General features: G+C 41.7%; 1 protein-coding gene across 1 annotated transcript in view; it reads left to right on the top strand.

The window, feature by feature from the left end:
* The window catches only part of MAMLD1 (mastermind like domain containing 1), a 130,154-nt gene that overhangs the window by 58,818 nt on the left and 52,787 nt on the right, over nucleotides 1–18,549 (top strand). The window contains exon 3 of the mRNA XM_003800941.3: nucleotides 9,875–10,033. Within this exon, the coding sequence (XP_003800989.1) occupies nucleotides 9,938–10,033 (96 nt within the window). The 5' untranslated portion in view covers nucleotides 9,875–9,937. The remainder of the gene's footprint in view (nucleotides 1–9,874; nucleotides 10,034–18,549) is intronic.

Raw genomic sequence — 18,549 nt, 5'->3', positions numbered from 1 at the left:
AAACTAATTTATACCTTTTATATGAAAGCTATAACCAAATAGCCTAAGAATATGGGGAGGGGGGAGGGAGAAGGGAGGGGGGAATGGGTGGAGGGCGGGGGTTTGGAGGGATCACTTCTGAGGTTTATCTTATAGGGGTACAGGTGAATCTTTCTAAGAGTAGAATGTGAACGTTTTAAAGCAAAGCTATAACCAAATAGCCTAAGAATATGGGGAGGGGGGAGGGAGAAGGGAGGGGGGAATGGGTGGAGGGATAGGGTTTGGGGGGATCACTTCTGAGGTTTATCTTATAGAGGTACAGGTGAATCTTTCTAAGAGTAGAATGTGAACAAATGACATGAAGGCTGTGTTGAGCAGTTTGATGGAAGTATTTCAGGTTGCATGTGAAAACCCCACACTGTACCCCAGAAGTGCATTAATGTACATAGTTACCATTCAAAAAAAAAAAAGAGTTTTGTAGTTGAATCCCTGGGGTTGTCCAGATATACAATCATATCATCTGCGAAGAGCTAAAATTTGATCTCCTCTGACCATATATGGATACCCTTGATCACCTTTTCTTGCCTGATTGTGATGGATAAGATTTCCATTACAATGTTAAAAAGCAGCGGAGACTTGGGGTGGCACCTGTGGCTCAAAGGAGTAGGGTGCCAGTCCCATATACCTAGAGGTGGCGGGTTCAAACCCAGTCCCAGCCACAAAAAAAAAGCAGTGGAGACAATGGGCAACCTTGCTTGGTTACTGATCTGAGTGGAAATGATTTCAATTTAACTCCATTCAATACAATATTGGCTGTGGGGTTTCTGTAGATGGCCTCTATCAGTTTAAGAAATATCCCTTCTATGCCTATTTTCTTAAGTGTTCTGATCATGTAAGGATGCTGAATATTGTCAAAAGCCTTTTCTGCATCAATTGAGAAAATCATATGGTCTTTGTTTTTTATTTTGTTTATGTGATAAATTATATTTATAGATTTACATATATTGAACTAGCCTTGAGACCCTGGGATAAAACCTAGTAATTCCTGTCTTCATTATCATTTTGTTCCAAAAATTTGTTAATTTCCTTCTTAATTTCGTCTATAACCCAGCTATCATTCAGCATAAGGTGATTTAGTTTTGATGGTTTTGTATGAGTATGCAGATTCCTGTTGTTACTGAGTTCAACTTTTATTCCATGATGGTCCGAGAAGATGTAATGAATAATTTCTATTCTTTTAAATTTACTGAGGTCAGACTTGTGACCTAAGATGTGATCAATTTTGGAGTATATTCCATGTGCTGATAAGAAGAATGTGTATTCAGTTTTGTTAGGATGGAATGTTCTATAGATGTCTGTTAAATCCAACTGTTGAATGGTTAAGTTTAAGTCTAAAATTTCTTTGCTTAGCTTCTTATTGGAAGATCTATCCAACACTGCAAAAGGGGTGTTAAAATCTCTGACTATTATGTTGCCGAAGGAAATCAAGTTGCTCATGTCTGTTAGAGTCTCTCTGATAAATTGAGGCACATTCTGGTTGCGTGCATAAATGTTAATAATTGAAATCTCATCATGTTGAGTGCTGCCCTTAACAAATACGAAGTGACCATCCTTATCTTTCCTTAACAGCCTGCTCCATTCTGTTACTGAGGGATTCTACTGTATTTCTCAGATCTTTGAGGGCTGCAAGTTCTTGCCTCAATGTGTCAAAATCTTTGGTGATTTTGTCTTTGAATTCATTGAATTATTGAGACAACTTTTGAAATGCTCCTTGAATTTCTAATTCCATCTTCATCTCCATTCTGTTAATCTTATTTGCAATCCAAATTCTGAATTTGATTTCTGACATCTCAGCCATTTGTTTTTTAATGTGATCTTCTGGTGTGTCTGCCTTGTCATTCCTTAGGGGAGTTGATCTACTCTGATTATTAATGTTGCCAGAGTTTTTCTGCTGATTCTGCCCCATGATTATTTTTCACCATTTGGCTAGATGAGCAGATAAGGTGAAATTGGATTGGTGGCTCCTGGAGTAGTGATTACCCAGCCCTTTGTCCAAGAGCTGGGACTAGTGACTACAGGTTTTCCCCTACCGCTTTGCAAAGGACCTGTACAGTACTATGGCCTGAGACCCTGGGACCTGCTTTGTGTGGTGGGGCTAAGTGGCTCTGTCTTGTTTTTAGTTGGTTTCTGTCCAATCCTAGTGAATCAATAACTCTGGGTTGAAGTCTCAGCTCTGGAGAAATACAAGCAACTAAGACACCCTGCCCCCCCCCACGAGCAACAACTAGAAAAGGACAATCAAACCTTCCCCCAACACCACCTCCTTGTATGGTCCTCGGGTGATTGGCCGAGGTCAAGAGTTCCAAATCAATTGTCCCAGTCAGCACCCAGTCTCATGTGGGAGAGTTAAAAAGTTCTCCAGCAACTAGATAGTAGGGTTCTGTTGGCAGCTTGAGTGTGACTCACTCTGGTGCTCCATGGAGTCAGAAGAGCCCACCCAACAAATGAATTAGTCCAGGAAGGTTGATGTCTCCTTCCCCACTTTGGACCTCTGTCATGCCCAGTCACTGGTAACCCTGCAGGGTTGTGACCCAGTTCCTTCCAATAAGCAGAAATACCAGGGATTTGTGCCTGCCTGAGTCACCAGGAGATCTCTGTCTCCTCAGCCAGGCCACCATACTCTGCCACCAGCTGGTAGGGGGAGCTAAAGCCTGACTACCTTGGGTGCTTAATGGAGGCTGGGGAGTTTCACTCATTTTCAGCTCTGCCCCTATTGGTATTGCTGCCACTTATATTGTTGCAGAATTTGTGTTTCTGTTCCAGCTGTATTCCCCTCTGGGCCAGGTGCTGTTAGAGTTCACAGAAACTGCGACTCATCCCCACCCTGTGACACTGCTGCTGCACCAATTCTCACAGAGCTGGCATCTCTGTCTCTGCTGCACTCTGTGTTGGGGCAGACATGGTTAGAGCTCACAAAGGACTCTCAGTTCCTGCCCGTCCCTGGTCTGATGCTTCTGCCATGACTGCTTTAGTCCCAGCTATGCTCCCCTGAAGGCCAATTGCATCTTGGGCTCACAAAAGCAGCGATTCTGACTCAGTCCTGCCCTGAGAGTATGCTGCCTCTGCATGCACACCGATTCTATTCTCCATCTCCGCAGTGCCCCACCTGGCCAGGTACCACCTCAGGCATACCTTTTGCTCATGGGGTCTGTGTTTTCATCCCAGATCTGTTATACCCGTGGCCACCACTGGAACAGAGGCCTGACTCCTTCTGCTTGCTAAGAGAGGCAGGAAGTGTTTCTCCAAAACATCACCAGGGGTGTGAGCCCTATTGTTCCTGCTGCTACTGCTGCTGTGCTGAGCCGCAGGGCACCATCTATCCCTCTCCCATATGGTTCCCTCACTCCACAGTCCTCGCTTTACACCCATGCCACTGATTCAGCACAGACTTGTAACAGCCCAGGCCCTGCCCATACCTCTCAAGAAAATGCCCAAGAATCTGGACTCCATGGGGGACAGGCTTCCAGACCACAGGGTGAGAGTGGAGGTGAGTGCTGGGAGTTCAGAATTGCAGGTAGAGTATATGTTCAGTTTTATGCCTGGCAGGAGAGTGCCATGACACACTAGTGGGTCCTCTCTGGGGAAAGAGTTCTAGTTTTTAGATGGTCTCTTCCATGGGATAATATTGGAGGAGATCTGAACTCTGCTCACTTGTTTGTAGAAAGTATACTGCTAGCCATTCTCATGGGGGAGGGGACTCCTGTCCACTTGGTGATGAGTTTTGTACCTTTTGTTTGTTTCCTTGGGGTTGTAGCTCACCTCAGCAGGGGTGATGTGTGCTCTTCAATCTTCTTTCTTGGCTCAGCTCCAAACAATCAGCTTACTTGCTAAACTTTTGTCCTTTAACTCTCCTTCTCGATGGGAGCCTCTGTGTAAAGATGGCTGCAGTCAGCCATCTTACCTCTTCCCCCCCCCAGCATAATGTTTTCAAGGTTCATCATATTTAACATGTTACCAGTGCTGCATTCCTTTGGATGGTAAATAATATTCCACTGTATGGTTATGTTAAAATTTTGTTTATCCATTTATTCACTGATAGACATTTGAGTTGTTTTCACTTTTGGTCATTGTGAATGTTACCATTAAGAACATCTGTGTACAAGTATTTGTTTGAGTACCTATTTTTTTTTAATTTTTTACATACACATGTATTTATTAGGTTTCCACTTTTTGTCGTCACAAAATTTAAAAGGCTTAAAATTTAATAATAATAACAATAACAATGTTTAAGAAAAGGACTAGAAACAAAAACAATAATACCTATTTTCAGTTCTTTTGGGTATATACCTAGAAGTGGGATTGTGAAGTCAAATAGTAATTCTATGCTTACCTCTTTGAGAAATAAACTGTTTTCCACAGTGTTTGCTACCTTTTACATACCCACCATGTATGAGGGTTTCAATTTCACCACCTCCTCACCAGCACTTGTTATTTTTATTTTTATTTTTTGTTATAGCCATCCTAGTAGATGGGAAGTAATGTGTTGTGCTTTCGATTGGTACTTTTCTAATGACTAGTAATGTTAAACACCTTTACTTATACTTATTGGCCATTTATATATATTATTTGGGGCTATGTCTATTCAAGTATTTGCCCATTTTTTATTGTGTTGTTTGTCTTTTTATCATTGCATTATAAAAGTTATTTGTAAATATTGGATACGAAGTTGTGATAAAATAGGTTTTGGAAATGTTCTCTCCCATTCTGTATGTTATCTTTTCACTTCCTTGATAATGTCCTGTGAAGTGCAAAAGCTTTTAATTTGATGAAGTCCAACTTATCTACTTTTTTCTTTTGTTGCTCATGTTTTGAATGTCATAGGTAAGGATTCATTGCCAAATCCAAGGCTTAAAAATTTAACTTAGGTTTTCTTCTGAGAGTTTTATAGTATTAATACGTATATTTAGGTTGATTAATGATTTTGAGCTGAGTTTTGTATATGATGTGTGGTAGGGAGCCAATTTCATTTTCCTGCCTGTGTATATCCAGTTATTTTGAGATTATTTTTTGAACAGACTAATCTTTCCCTGAGTGATCTTGGCACCCTTGTTGAAAATAGATTTATGGGTTTATTTCTGATTTCTCAAGTCTATTTCTTTGATATATGTGTACTACATTGTTTTGATTAGTTTTGCTTTGTAGTGAATTTTGAAATTAGGAAGGAAGTCCTCCAACTTATTTTTTTCTCTTTTCAGTATTGTTTTGAGATGATCATATGATTTTTATTCTTTGCCTATTAATATGGTGGATAACATGAATTGATTTTTTAATATTGAACAAGCCTTACATTCCTAAGATATACCTACCTTGATCATGGTGTATAATTCTTTTCATAAATTGCTAAAATTTTCTTAAGGATTTTTGTGTCCATATTCATAAGAAATATTGGTCTATTGTTTTCTATTTTTGTACAGTGTTTGTCTTTGCTGTCATGGTAATACAATGAGTTGAGAAGTGTTCCCTCCTCATTTCCTTTCTGGAAGAATTTATGTAGAATTGGTGCTAATTCTTTAAATGATCAGCATAATTCTCTAATGAGACCATCTATGCCTGCAGTTTTTATTTTGGGAGATTTTTTAAATTATGAATTTGATTTCTTTAATAATTATAAGGTGCCTCAGATTATTTCATGCTGGATAAATTTTGGTAGTTCATACTTTTAGGATGATTGGTCCATTTCATCTAAGTTTCCAAATTTATATATGTAAAGCTGTTCGTAGTACTCCCTTAGCCTTTTCATGTCTGCAAAGTCTGTAGTAATATCCTCTTCTTCAATCAGGATATTAGTAATTTGTATCTTCTATTTTTCTCTGTCAGTCTTATTGGAGACTTATTAATTTCATTAATTTTATCAAGGAAAAATTGTGTTTCTTTGTTTTTCTTTTCAATGTTATTGACTTTTTGATTTTGATTCTTTATTATTTTCCTCCTTATGCTTGCATTGGGTTTATTTTACTCTTCTTTTTTCTAGGTTCTCTAAGTGAGAACTTAGATTATTGATTTTAGACTTTCCCTCATTTCTAATATAAGCATTTATTTCTATATATTTGCCTCTCAGCACAGCTTTACCAATGTTCCACAAAGTTCAACATACTATATTTTCATTTTCATTCAGGACAATATATTTTTTATTTCTCTAAAGACCCCCTCTTTGACCCACAAACTTCTTTAAAGTGTGGTGTTTAACTTCTAAATTTTTGGAGATTTTAATGTTGTCTGTCTGTTATTGTATCACTAATTTGATTCCATTATAGTCAAAGAATGTATCATATATTATTTTAATTCTTTTAAATTTTTATGGCATTTTTATGGTTCAGAATATATCTGTTTTGGCATATATATTTTTGGGGTTCTTGAAAAATAAATAAATTTTATTGTTTTTCAGTGGAGCATTCTATAATGTCAATTAGATTGAAACTTTTTGTTGGGTTCATAGCTTGCTAATTTTCTGTCTAGTTCAAACAATTGTTGAAAAGGGTGTTGAAATCTTCAACTGTAAATGTGTATGGGGGTTATTTCTCCTACTAACATATGCTTCCTATACTATAAATCTCTGTTGTCTAGAACATACATATTTAGGATTTCTGTGTCTTCTTGGTTGAGTGACCCTTTTATCATTATGTAATGTCTCTATCCATCCTGGTAAATTTCTTTGCTCTGAAGTCTACTTTATTACTAGAGCCACTTCTGCTACTTTTTAAATTAACATTTCCATGATAAATCTTTTCCCATCATTTTACTTTCAACCTTCCTAAATCATTCTATTAGAGATGAATATTATGCTAACAGCATGTCACTGGGTCATGTTTTCTATCTTCTTTGCTACTCTCTATCTTTTAGTAATATTTTGTATATTAAATGATTTTCTTTTAATGTACTTATTGATAAGTTAGTGCTTAATTCTGCCTATTTATTTTTGTTTTCTGTTTATTCTCTGGCTTTTGTTTTTTGATTTTCTTTTTTCTATTTTTCTATGGGTTACTTGAACAATTATTAGAATTTCATATTATTTGTGTATAGAGTTTTTGAGTTTATATTTTTGTAAAGCATTTGTAGTGGTTGTTCTGGGTAATACATTATTACATGTGTATATATGCACATATAACTTATAATGGTCTACTGCTGTTGGCATTTTGCTAGTCCCAGTGAAGTATAAAATCTTACCTACTATTTTCATCCCTTTATCTCTCCCTTCATTTATAATGTAATGATGTCAAGTATTTTTCCTACATACATTTAGAACCACATCAGGTAATGTTATACCTGGTGCTTAAGCCATCAAACATAATTTAGGAAATTTAAGAGAAAAAAGAAAGTCTATTACATTATTGATATTTTCTCTCTCTCCATTGTTCTTCCTTTCTGGCCAAGATTTTTTCTTTTATCATTTCCTATCTCCCTAGAGAATTTATTTTAGACATTCTGTTGGTAGAGGTCTGTTGTTGACAAATTCTTTTACTTTCCTTCCTCTGAGAATGTCTTGATTCCACTTCCACATCTATAATATATTTTCACTGAGTATAGAATTCTAAGTTGACAGATATTTTTTTATAGCACTCGAAAAATACTGTGCCCCTTCCTTCTGCCTTCCATGGTTTCTGATCAAAAGTCCACTGGCATTCCAATTGTTTTTCCTCTACAAATAATGTGTCATTTCCTTCTCACTGTATTCATGACTTTGTCTTCACATTTCTAAAGTTTTGTTATGATGGATCTTGAAGTGGATTTCTTTGAATTTATACTGTTTGGGGTTCACTCAGCTCTTTGAACTTTCTGGTTTATGTCTTTTACCAAATTTGGGGAGTTTTAGCCATTGTTTCTTTGAATATGTTTTTTAGTCCCATCATCTCCTCTTCTTTTGGAATTCCAATGACATAAAAGTTACACCTTTTATTTACTAATCTCATATGTCCCTGATTCTCTGTTCATTTTTCTCCAGTCTATTTTCTTTCTGTTCACATTGGGTAATTTCTTTTGTTCTGTCTTAAATCTTTCCTCTGTCCCTCCTATTCTTCTCTTGATTCCATCCATTGATTTTATATCCGTTATTGTATTTTTTAGTTCTAAATTTCTCTTGGGTTCTTCTTCATATTTTCTGTTTCTTTGTTGAGAATTCCTATTTCTTTGTTGAAACTTTCAGTATTTTTTTTTTTACTTGTTTCAAGTACAGCTGCAAGTGTTGGTTGAACTATTTTAAAATTTTTGTCAGATAATTCTAACATCTGTGTCATCTTGCTATTGACATCCGTTGATAATATTTTTTAATCGGTTTAAGATCATCTTGGTTCATGGTATGGCAAGTGTTTTTCTATTAAATTTTGGATGTTTGGGGTATTATATTAAAAGAATGGATTTTATTTAAGTCTTCTGTTTTAACTGACTTCTGATGCTGCTCTGACAAGGAAGAGGGCACCATCCTATTTCTGCCAGGTGAGAATAAAAGTCTAGGTTACTTATTTAGCCTTCATTGACAATAGGGAGATTAGCCTCATTACTGCTGGAAAGGGATGAGAGTTCCAGCTCCCCACTTGGCATCTACTGATACCATCCTAGCAGAGATGGGAAAGAACGCTTCATTAGTGCCAGGGAAAGGTGAAGCCGAGACTTCCCACTTGGCTTTTGTTGATGTTATAGAATTATTAAGCTGGATTAGAACACAGTTGCTCTCTAAAGGTTTTCTATCTTGACAGACTACACTTTCCTGGTCCTTTGGATAGAAAGAGCAGAATTTTGTTGGGACTTTTTCATCAGTGTCCACTGGTATTCTGGCTTACCGGCTTCTTCAGCTTCAAGTCTGGCATACATAAGGCAAAAAGAAAATCTAGGGAACTCAACACTACATCCTTCCTCAGGTCCCAAGGTCTCTAGCCAATCTACCTTTTCATTTCCACCTTTTGGTATCTTCCTATGTTTATTTTGTAAATAGCCCAGAGATTTTAGTTGTATTCAGTGGGAGAATGAGCAAAAGTACTTCTCAATCTTTCCAGAGGTAGAAGTTTGAACATTGAAATTTTAGAGCCTGATGCTGTGCTGCCAAGGAGATTTATGGGAAGTATAGCTGTCTTTATATATGAATGCCTTAATAGAGCTCTTATTTTACATCTACTCATGAAACAAAAGGAAATGACAGCTTTATCTGGGTTTGCATATGTCTGCTTATCCATCATGGAAGCATAGATTGGAGTAGACTTGGTCATGGCCTGCTCAGTCATTTATTTTTAAACCAGTGTACCAGGCTTTTATAAGCCTGTTCTAACATTCACTGCTTCATTCTGGTGTCTATCAGGCTTTATACTGTTGATCAGCTGACTTGGCTGGATCTTAATAGGACCAGGATCGGTGGTTGCTCCTTCTATGGACCATAAGGCTTACTCTAGTGGAGCTGAAGTGTCCCTAAGTCACCACCTGATTCAACTACCATGTTTTTCTTATAAGGAAACTACATCTCAGAAATCAAATGTGCCTTTCCCCGGGTACCACTATATATCAAACAAAAGCAAAGCCAGACCTGGGACCCACATTCCCTGCCTGTAAGCCCAATGGTATTTTACTTATATCAGGCTGTGTTCCTCCACCCACTCCTCTGTCGTCCACTGAACTTTGTTGTGCCCCTGGTCAAGGACTGTCATTTCATCTCAGCCAACTACATCACAGAAGTGGCCCTCATCCTTGGGGGTGGGGGTGTCCAATGAGGGAGATGGGGTGGGGAGAGAGACATGAAAGGGAACGTGGCTGATTCCACACAAACCTGTCCTCAAAGTGAAAGTCTGTGATTCATGGGGTCATTGGTCTCATCTTCACATCTGAAAGACAGTGTACTTTTTGTCTCCCTAAGCCCTGTGTCTAGGTCGTTTGGGAGACGCCTTGGAGAGTCAAGAATAAAATTGCAGGTCAAACAATGGATGACTGGAAAAGTCGGCTTGTAATCAAGAGCATGCTTCCCCATTTCACCATGGTGGGAAATCGTCAGGAGCCCAGAAAGCTCCAGGAATCGGTCAGACAATGGGCTATGGGGGGGAGGGGGGTGTTAAATGCTTCTAATCTTAAACATAAATATAAGATGTGTTATTGAAATTCTGTGTGTAAATTTGATGACAAGGAACCAACCCAATATATAAGGAACTCAAATGTGATCTGGAAAAGATCTAGGAGATGAGCTGCCACTGCCCCTTGTAGGTTTCTGAAAGTGTTGGAAATACAGTCCAAAGCTCCACCTGGATTCCTAGTCAAGTGATCTCTGCACTGTCCCCCTTGCAAGAAAAAAGAGGAAGGATGACAGGGAAGAAGATTCTGCTTTTTTTCTAAATCAAAACCAGTCAGAATGGCGAGCACTAGATATAGTGCATGGACTTGCTCAGTATGACTGAGAACAAGAAGCCAGTGAGTAGAACGTAGAAAAGGATCCCCATTCAACCATCTGGCCCTGGTGTCCTTTTAAAAACTCATTTGACACCCTTCTGCTTCTATTCCCTGGGAACCCAGACATTATCCAAGTGTCTAGAACTCAGCGTTGTGTTCATAGTTCTGGGGGCCAGGATGATGATTGAAGGGGCCATGAGAGCCACTGGCTGGTTGAATTTGACAATAAAATCCTGAGACACTGCCAGTCTACCAAGATTAGCTCAGTTAGCAGGAGTTGCAGCAAACACAATGGCTGTTATCTCAGGGCATTAGGCTTACAGAGGAGTGGCTTGCTTAATCTCAGAAATTAATAGAGCAGAGAGGAAATGGTTCTTATAGAGCCATGGGTCTACTTCCTTCCTCTTCACAGAACTGGGATCCCTAGGCTCTGAGGTAATGCCATTTCACATAACTGTCTTCTTCAATTCTCAGGGCAATACACTTTCAGCAAGTTAGCTTTCTATTTATTTTAAGATTCTGATATGTGCACATATCAGGTGTGGAAGGTGTGGAAGAAGGTGATTGAAATCTTGCTTCTTTTTTTCCTTATTATCAACCACAAACAATGTATTGAGAATGTGATATTGAGTTGATTGCATGGATGTTTACAAAACTCGATTTACTGACATCCCAGCTCTCAAAGAGATGGCAGTTAGGTGGGATGGCAGAGATGGAGCTGTTACTTGGCCAACAGCCTGTCCTCAAAATTGCTAGCTCCTAGGCATTTTCTAGATGGACATCCCTAACCTCCATCTTAATTACCCTTTATATTTCTTGCTTCTTTTTTGTGGTCAACAACTGAGTCAGGAATGGAAAACTTCCTGGTAATGCACCCATACTTCATGATCAGTGTCACCATTTCTCCTGTGTTTCCCACTTGTTTCCATTTACTTGGCCAAATCCTAGGAGAAAATTATGGGTGGGTTGTAGTTGCAGTGGTCCTCTTCCACTTCTCAACCACTCCACCTACACTCTCTTAAAAAGTGGGGACTAGTAAGTAAGTGCTTTGGTTCTGATTACTGCAGAGCTCAATACAGTTTTGTGGGTAGGATTGTCCTTTGACTAGGACCTTGGAGTAGCCATCCATGCCCTTACTCTGGAGAAGTTGTCATTGATTACAGTATCCCGGACTTGACTTCACTTTGCAGGTGGATTTAGAGACCTTTGTAAGCCATGCCAAAAATTCACATTTATTGCTTTAGAGTCACACCTTGAACGAAATCAAAATATGCCTTTCTGACTCCTCTGTGGCACACCTTGTTCTCTGCCTTTGGCTCTGACTGGCCTTATTTCCAGAACTCCAAGATGTCCTTGAAGTCCAAGGATTTTCCCCAGTTGAAGGGATAAAAAAACTATGCTTTGGGCTTGGAAAGCAACTCCCTCATATGAATCTTCTTCACAGTTGAAACCACAGTTATGTTCTTAGAAAACACATATGGCCTTTGAAGGGGACAGCACTTTGAGATCCCACTCCTTTGCCTGTGCCTGACGAATGCTGCTGCTGCCATCAACAGGCAGCCAAGGCAGCTCTTGGCCTGAGAACAGCTAGATTTTCATGGCTGGGCAATCCCTGTAGCTTCCAGAAGGTGCCTAGTGCTAACATTGAACTCTGCTGCACACACTGAGGATCTCAGCATTTGGGTGCTTGTGAACTGAGAGAAGGGACAGAGACTGACAGTCTGAAAGCAGAATAGCCTGGGAATCTACCAAGAAACCTGCTGTCCAAACAAGTTATTTTTTAATTTATTTTGGATTAATATTAGAGTGAATATAATTAGGCTACATTGTTTGCATTTGTAAAGTCCAAGTTATAGTTCAGTCCTTCACCCAGGAGGTGTCTTGTACCCCTACATTGTACCAAATAGGTGGGAGTTTACGGAACACCCTTCTTCCCTTCCCTTCTCCCCGCTTCTTGAATTTAACTGTGTTTTTCCCTCATGCGAGCCTATAGCTGTTCACCTGCTAGTTTCAAATTAGTTCTGTGTACCTAGGTTGCTTGCTTTTCCATTCCTGAGATACTTTCCTAAGGAAGATATTCTTTGGCTCCATGGAGGTAAATATAAAAGATACAAAGTCTCCATCTTTTTGATGGCTGAGAGTACTCCATGGTGCACATATCCACTGTTTATTAATCCATTCTTAGGTTGATGGGCACTTGGGTGTTTCCACATCTTGGTGATTGTAAATTGAGCTGTGATAAATATTCAAGTGCAAAGGTCTTTATTGGTTAAATGACTTTTTTTCTTCTGGGTAGTTACCTAGCATTGGGATTTCAGGATCAAATGGAAGGTTTTTTAGCTCTTTGAGGATTCTTCATACTTTTTTCCATAGAGGATGTATTAGTTTGCAATCCCACCAGCAGTGTAAAAGTGTTCATATCACAAAGTCCCAAAGCTTTAGATGCTGATGTGGGTGTGGAAAGAAGCAAACAAGTTATTGCAGGACCTGGCCTAGAAGGTGAGTGATGGAAGGGGGTCCTTTGCTAGGCTTACATTTCCAGGGTGTGGCCTTTGCTGAATCTTGGACGTTTTCATTGTTTGCTCTCCCTCTGACACTCCTTAACATCCTGTGATGACACCCTGATCCCTAGTCCCAGGAAAATGGGCTCAACGAGAAGCAGTATTTTCTACTCTCCCTCATCTTGAAAGCATTCCTAACAAGAGGGCTACTTTAAAGCATTCATGTTAACGGGTTCCCCTGTCCTTTACTGAAAAACATGCTAACAAAGAAAAAATATATCTAAAATTGCTCTTGAAATATATCAATCCAAAAGGAGAGTTCTTTTTAAATGGCCCTTAAATTTACATGTAAATAATTTCCCTTGCAGGAAAACGTGCATCTGGTCTGCTGTTGTTCTTAGAGTCAGACTAAGAAAGGCTCAGGGACATCTGGGTTCTAGTCCTGCATCTACTGCTATCTAGCCATGAGTTTTATACATCTTTTGCCCTCCCTGAGAACAAAGTTCAAATGGTCCAAGAGTTAAGAATAACTACTTTTAATTGAGCATAGACTGGATATTAGGCATGTTGCTAAGCATTTGGGGGACATTATCTCCTGCAACCCTCATGATAACCCTGAGAAGAAGAGGTTGATATTTCCTCTAGGAAACTGAGGCTCAGAGAGGTTAAGCAACTTGATGAAAGTCACAGAAGTGGCAGATCTAAGAAATCAGTGTCATCTGCACCATACTTTGCTGCCTCTTCAATCTAAAGCACATTGAAAACCACAAAATTCTGAACACATGTAATGAAGGAATAGTCTTCATAAGAAATCTAAGTGATCCAAGTACCTTTTCAGCATTTGTTCATGCATTCAGTAGCATGATTGCTTAGCTACTCTTGTGATCTGGGGAAAAGAGGAGTTTTATCTTTTGAATGTTTGGGCATCTATTCAAGGTTAATGAAGTATCCCGTCTCAGCAGATAGTGTATGGAATTTTAATAGGAAGCAGAACATTGGGTCCTTCCCTTTAAAGTTAAGATCTCGACTCTTCCCCCAGATCAGTAGGTCAATTGATTGCTAGTGGGAGAATCTCAAAAGCATTAGCACTCCGAAATGCGAGTGCTGGGGAACCTCTATGGAGTTGGGATTCAGTGTGCATGCCACATGTCTCTCTGTCTCAGTCTGCACCTCACTGCAAGTGGCAAAGATTTGCCCAATTCTGAGCAGTCACCTGATCCGTTCATAAGGCAGCCCCTAAGCAAAATGGGGGTGCTAAGGGCATGAAATATTCCACTGGAGAAGGCAGGGAGCACTGTGTTCTTTGCCTATCTTCTATGTTCAGCCATTTAATGTTAATAAATGACTCACTCTCTAAGATTATGATGAGTTGCCATGCCCAGTTATCACTTCTGGGCTTCACACCCACTCTGTAGTTAGGGGAAGAGGTATTATTGTCATTGTCCTTCTTTATGGATAAAGGGAAAAAAGTCTGAGAAATATAGTGACTTTCAGAAGCACAGCTATGCAGAAGGTGGTGAGCTACACCAAGGGCTGCCATTTTCCACCTACAGTGTGACCAAAACCAACCCCTCAGCCCATCTTCTCACTTCTAAATGTAAGTGGCACTGAGAAAGGGGCCCCAAAGTGAGGGGAGAAGTAAGGGATTTGAATAGCTGCAGAAATACTGGCCCCATTCAATCTGTCCTCCATTAGACTGGTGAGCTTAAAAATAGCCAGTGAGTGGAGCTCTAGTCACCTCTTCCCTAGGTGTGTGATAAGGTTCAAGATTCATGCCCATCAGCCTCCCAGGCACATGGTTTTCCTAGCAAAGAGAGTGCTAGACTCAGGAAGGAGACCTCAGACTCGATTCCAGGGCTGGAGTGAGCACCTTGTAAAACCTTTAGCAAGTCTCTTTCCTCTTGAGTTCAAAGGGTCTGGGTGTGGTCTCTAAGGGCCTGTCTATCTCTGGCCTCCTGCTACACTACCAGAATCCCTTCTGTGTGCCCAGCCCTGTGCTACACCCTAGGAACCAGGAGTTCACCATCTAGGAGCAAATTGTTCCCAGGCCTCCTCCTCTGGGAACAAATCCATCCTACTCTGTTGTTCTTGGTGAAACCAGGAGGAGACTTCAGTGAATGGCTGGCTCGATCTCTGGTGCAGGGTCCTTTGTGTGGATCATCTCATTTGTTCCTGTGACACCAGGACTGGTATTTTCACTTCCCCAAAGTGGAGAGTGAATGAGGCTCAGAGAGGATGGGGATTTTCCCAGGATCATGCAGGCAAAAGGCAGCAAATTCACCTCTCAAACCAAAGTGCCAGCCTCCAAAGTGCCTACTACCCTGCTACTTCCCCTTTTCAGATTATTAGCTCAGATATCTATACGGCCTTCTCAGGCAAGAGCCATGAACAAAAGAGTCCCAGATATCCTGGAGCTTTGGTTGCAGTGACAGAGGCAGGCCATATACAAGTAGAATTGAAGCATCTTTATTTTGCCCTGTTGGCTCCCTGGAGCCTTCTGACCAGCAAGTTCCACCGCCCAGCCTGGCAGAAAGACAGCCTACTTAAAAACCTCATGAAGAGGTGGGGACAACCAGCAGAATTGGACCAAGTTGTCTGGATAGCACACTTAGAAGCCTCGAGAGGGAACCCAGTTTCTAGGGTTTGAATCTTTGCTGGTATCTCCTGCTTTATGCAGGCTGGGGACATGCCACAGCTCCAAAACTGGCCCAGACAGAGGAGATCCCCTGTCCATGGGTCCCACTTCTAAGACTCAGGTGGTCCCAGGGACCAGCTCATCAGGGAGGCAGCTTCCCTGCCCCCTTTGGAGACATTGCATGAGCCTCTCTGAGCTTCAGTCTCCACATTGGTGAGACAGGGTTAATAACGCTGCTCTCTGCCTACATCAGGGTTTCTAGGATGAGGACCAACAAGGTACACACGTGCACGCCTATACCACGCAGGGCAGGGAGTGATGGCTATGAGCACTTTTTTTTAATAATCAGAGGTCGGAATTGGCTTGGAGTTTTTTGTCATCAGAAGGGTGTTGGCAAAGGTGCGTCCTGACCCCTGAGGATCCCACAGTCTCCTCAGCAGCCCCGCTGCAGTGAGCAGAGCTGGATTTATGGTGTCACTGTGAGCATTTTGGGTCAAGGGCTGCAGTGCGTCTGCGCCTTTCTATTTTGGGGCTCCTCCCTGTGGAGTGCGCAGCTGTCCGCTTCCTTTGCTCCCCCCTCCTTCTCTTGCAGTAAGGACCCTTTCCTGTTCCAGACAGCCAACTTGCCTTCACACTGGTGTCTTCCACAGGGAGGGCCACCCCGTGGCTTGCAGCATACTACTGGACTTGGCATCTGGGTCCTGCTTGAGCAGCCTTGCTCAGCAAACGGGTGACCTGCACATTGCAGTCTGTTCAAAGAGGAGGATGCTGGGGAGGAGAGGGCATGCTGCTGGGCTCCATGCCCTCCTTGGAGTGTGCTAACTCAGGGGCTGTGCCCTGGGGGGTGGGCCGGGGGTCTCCAAACTCTGGGCTGGCCTATGTAGGTTAGAGCCTCTGGCTTATACCAAAAATCCCCTGCTGGAGGGCTTGATGTTTCTGTTTTTGCACACATATTTGGGTGATGAGCTGCCTCTGGGGTGTCACGGTCCAGACGTCTGAGGAAAAGGGAGTTCGTGGTTCTCAGGTTTGGGCTACAGATTTTGATCTCTACAGTTGATACAGAATAATTAGTCCAAACCTTCCTTCCCCTTTTGCCTTCCCTTCCCTTCCCCTTCCTCCCCGCCTTTCCTTTCTCCTCCTCGGCCCCTCCTCTCTTCTTGTCAGATCTCCAGCCCCCAGATTCCCAAGTTACAAAGGGAAGTATGAGAAACAGGCCTAGGGATTTGACAACTGGGGACCTAGACCCAAGGCCTGGCCAGGCATGGCTCTGCTGTTACTGCCTCTTGCCTGCCCCCACTCGCCACCACAGAGAGTTGCCTTTGTCCACTCTCTCCAGTGCTGCAGGTTTCATCACCCTCCCAAGCCCCAGCCAACACTCACTCCCTCTACCCTGCCAGCCGCTGCTCCCCCATGCCCTGTAGTCGGGGCCAGGGCCTGACATACAGGAAGTGCTCAGTGAGCAGTGGCTACTGTTCCTCTTAGCCAGAAGTTCCCTTACAAATTGTCCAGGCTACCTCCTTCATGGAACACAAGAGAAGGCCAAGAGCACAGAGAGGAAGAAGCACGTCCCATATCATTGGGCCAGTTAGTGAATTCATTGCAGTTTCTAAAAAGTGGTCACTTCTTGGCCTTGAGAAGAGAACAGGGTCATTTGTAGAGTACCACCTTCTTCAATGGTACATTCAAGTCTGCAGATGCCAGTTGAGCCCATCATGGGTGAGGCACTTTGTGGGTACATAAATGAGCAAGAAACTACCCTAGCCTTCAGACAGTTGCATGGTAGAGGTAAGCAATGTGTGGGTAGAACCTGACAGCTTCTAGAGTGGCCAGAGTGCCTATGATGAGGGGAAGGGGTAGAAGAATGAGGGACATTATCATAGAAACCCCAAGGACCCAATGAGCAAGGCCAAGGGTATGTTTTTAATCTGCTAGACAATGCAAATTGTTCAACAACCTACGAAGGCTCTAAGGCAAGGTTTAAGGGACCAATGGCTGTGTAACAAGAAGTATCATTGGTGAGGTGACACATAGTATATAGGACCATGCATGGCTCACACAGTTCAGAAAGGGTCACCTGACTTGCACTATGGTAAAGATCTTTAAGCTTTTTTCTCCAACATGGCTACCTACCTGCTTTCCTACGAGTGGGGGCATACCTGGCCCCCTGTAGTATAAGGAGGGCAATTTGGAAAGAATCTATTTCCCTACAAGAAGATGTTCAGGTCACACTCTAGGTCAGGGGTTTGGAAACTATAGCTTGTGAACTAATCCAGCTCACAGGCTGTTTTGTAAATAAAGTTTTATTAGCACATAGCTATGCCCCATCATTAATGTTTTGTCTACAACACAAGAGTTTCAACAGAGACCATATGGCCTGCAAGTCTTTCATGTTTATTATTTCTTAAGAGCTCTTGCCTTTGCCCCTGTCCCTTTTCCTTCCTATAACATTCATTTATCTTCCCATCAGCATCCAGAAAGATCTTTTCCAAATGGACTAAGCTGATCCTTCCTCTGTTTAACCTCCTGCTCATGGCTTCCCACTATAAACAACATAGAAGCAAGCCCATTTCTATAATCAGTGAGGCCCTTGGTGAGCCCCTGACTACTGCCCTGGTGTACCGTGCACCAGGCACACTGGCCACCTGCCCAGGTCTGAAATAGGCCCACAGCCTTCCTCCAGGGCCTTTCCATATGCTGCCCTACTGTCTGGAGCTCCCAGTCCCCGTCTTTCTGCCTGCTTCTTCCTACATTGAGACCTCCACTTAAATGTCCTCTCCTCAGAGACATTCTATTGCATCACCATTTTTTTAGTTTTTTGACAAATACGGTTCACACTCTGATCTTGTTCTTGCTGTTTGCTTGTTTGCCCCACTAGAATTCCAGGTCCTTCTCTCTGGTTCACCACTTCTCTCCTTGGTGTGTGCTTGTTCTGGTGTGGATGTCTGTTCTGGGCCCACTAGGCAACCCTGCCCTATGCTGTTAGAAGCCTCCACCTCTGTAGTAAGGGGTGATTTT

Source organism: Otolemur garnettii, unplaced genomic scaffold, assembly GCF_000181295.1.
Source record: "Otolemur garnettii isolate 467f Iridium unplaced genomic scaffold, OtoGar3 scaffold00190, whole genome shotgun sequence".
Classification (NCBI taxonomy): domain Eukaryota; kingdom Metazoa; phylum Chordata; class Mammalia; order Primates; family Galagidae; genus Otolemur; species Otolemur garnettii.
Note: the sequence above shows the minus strand (reverse complement) of the source record. Positions and strands in the feature narration are given on the sequence as shown.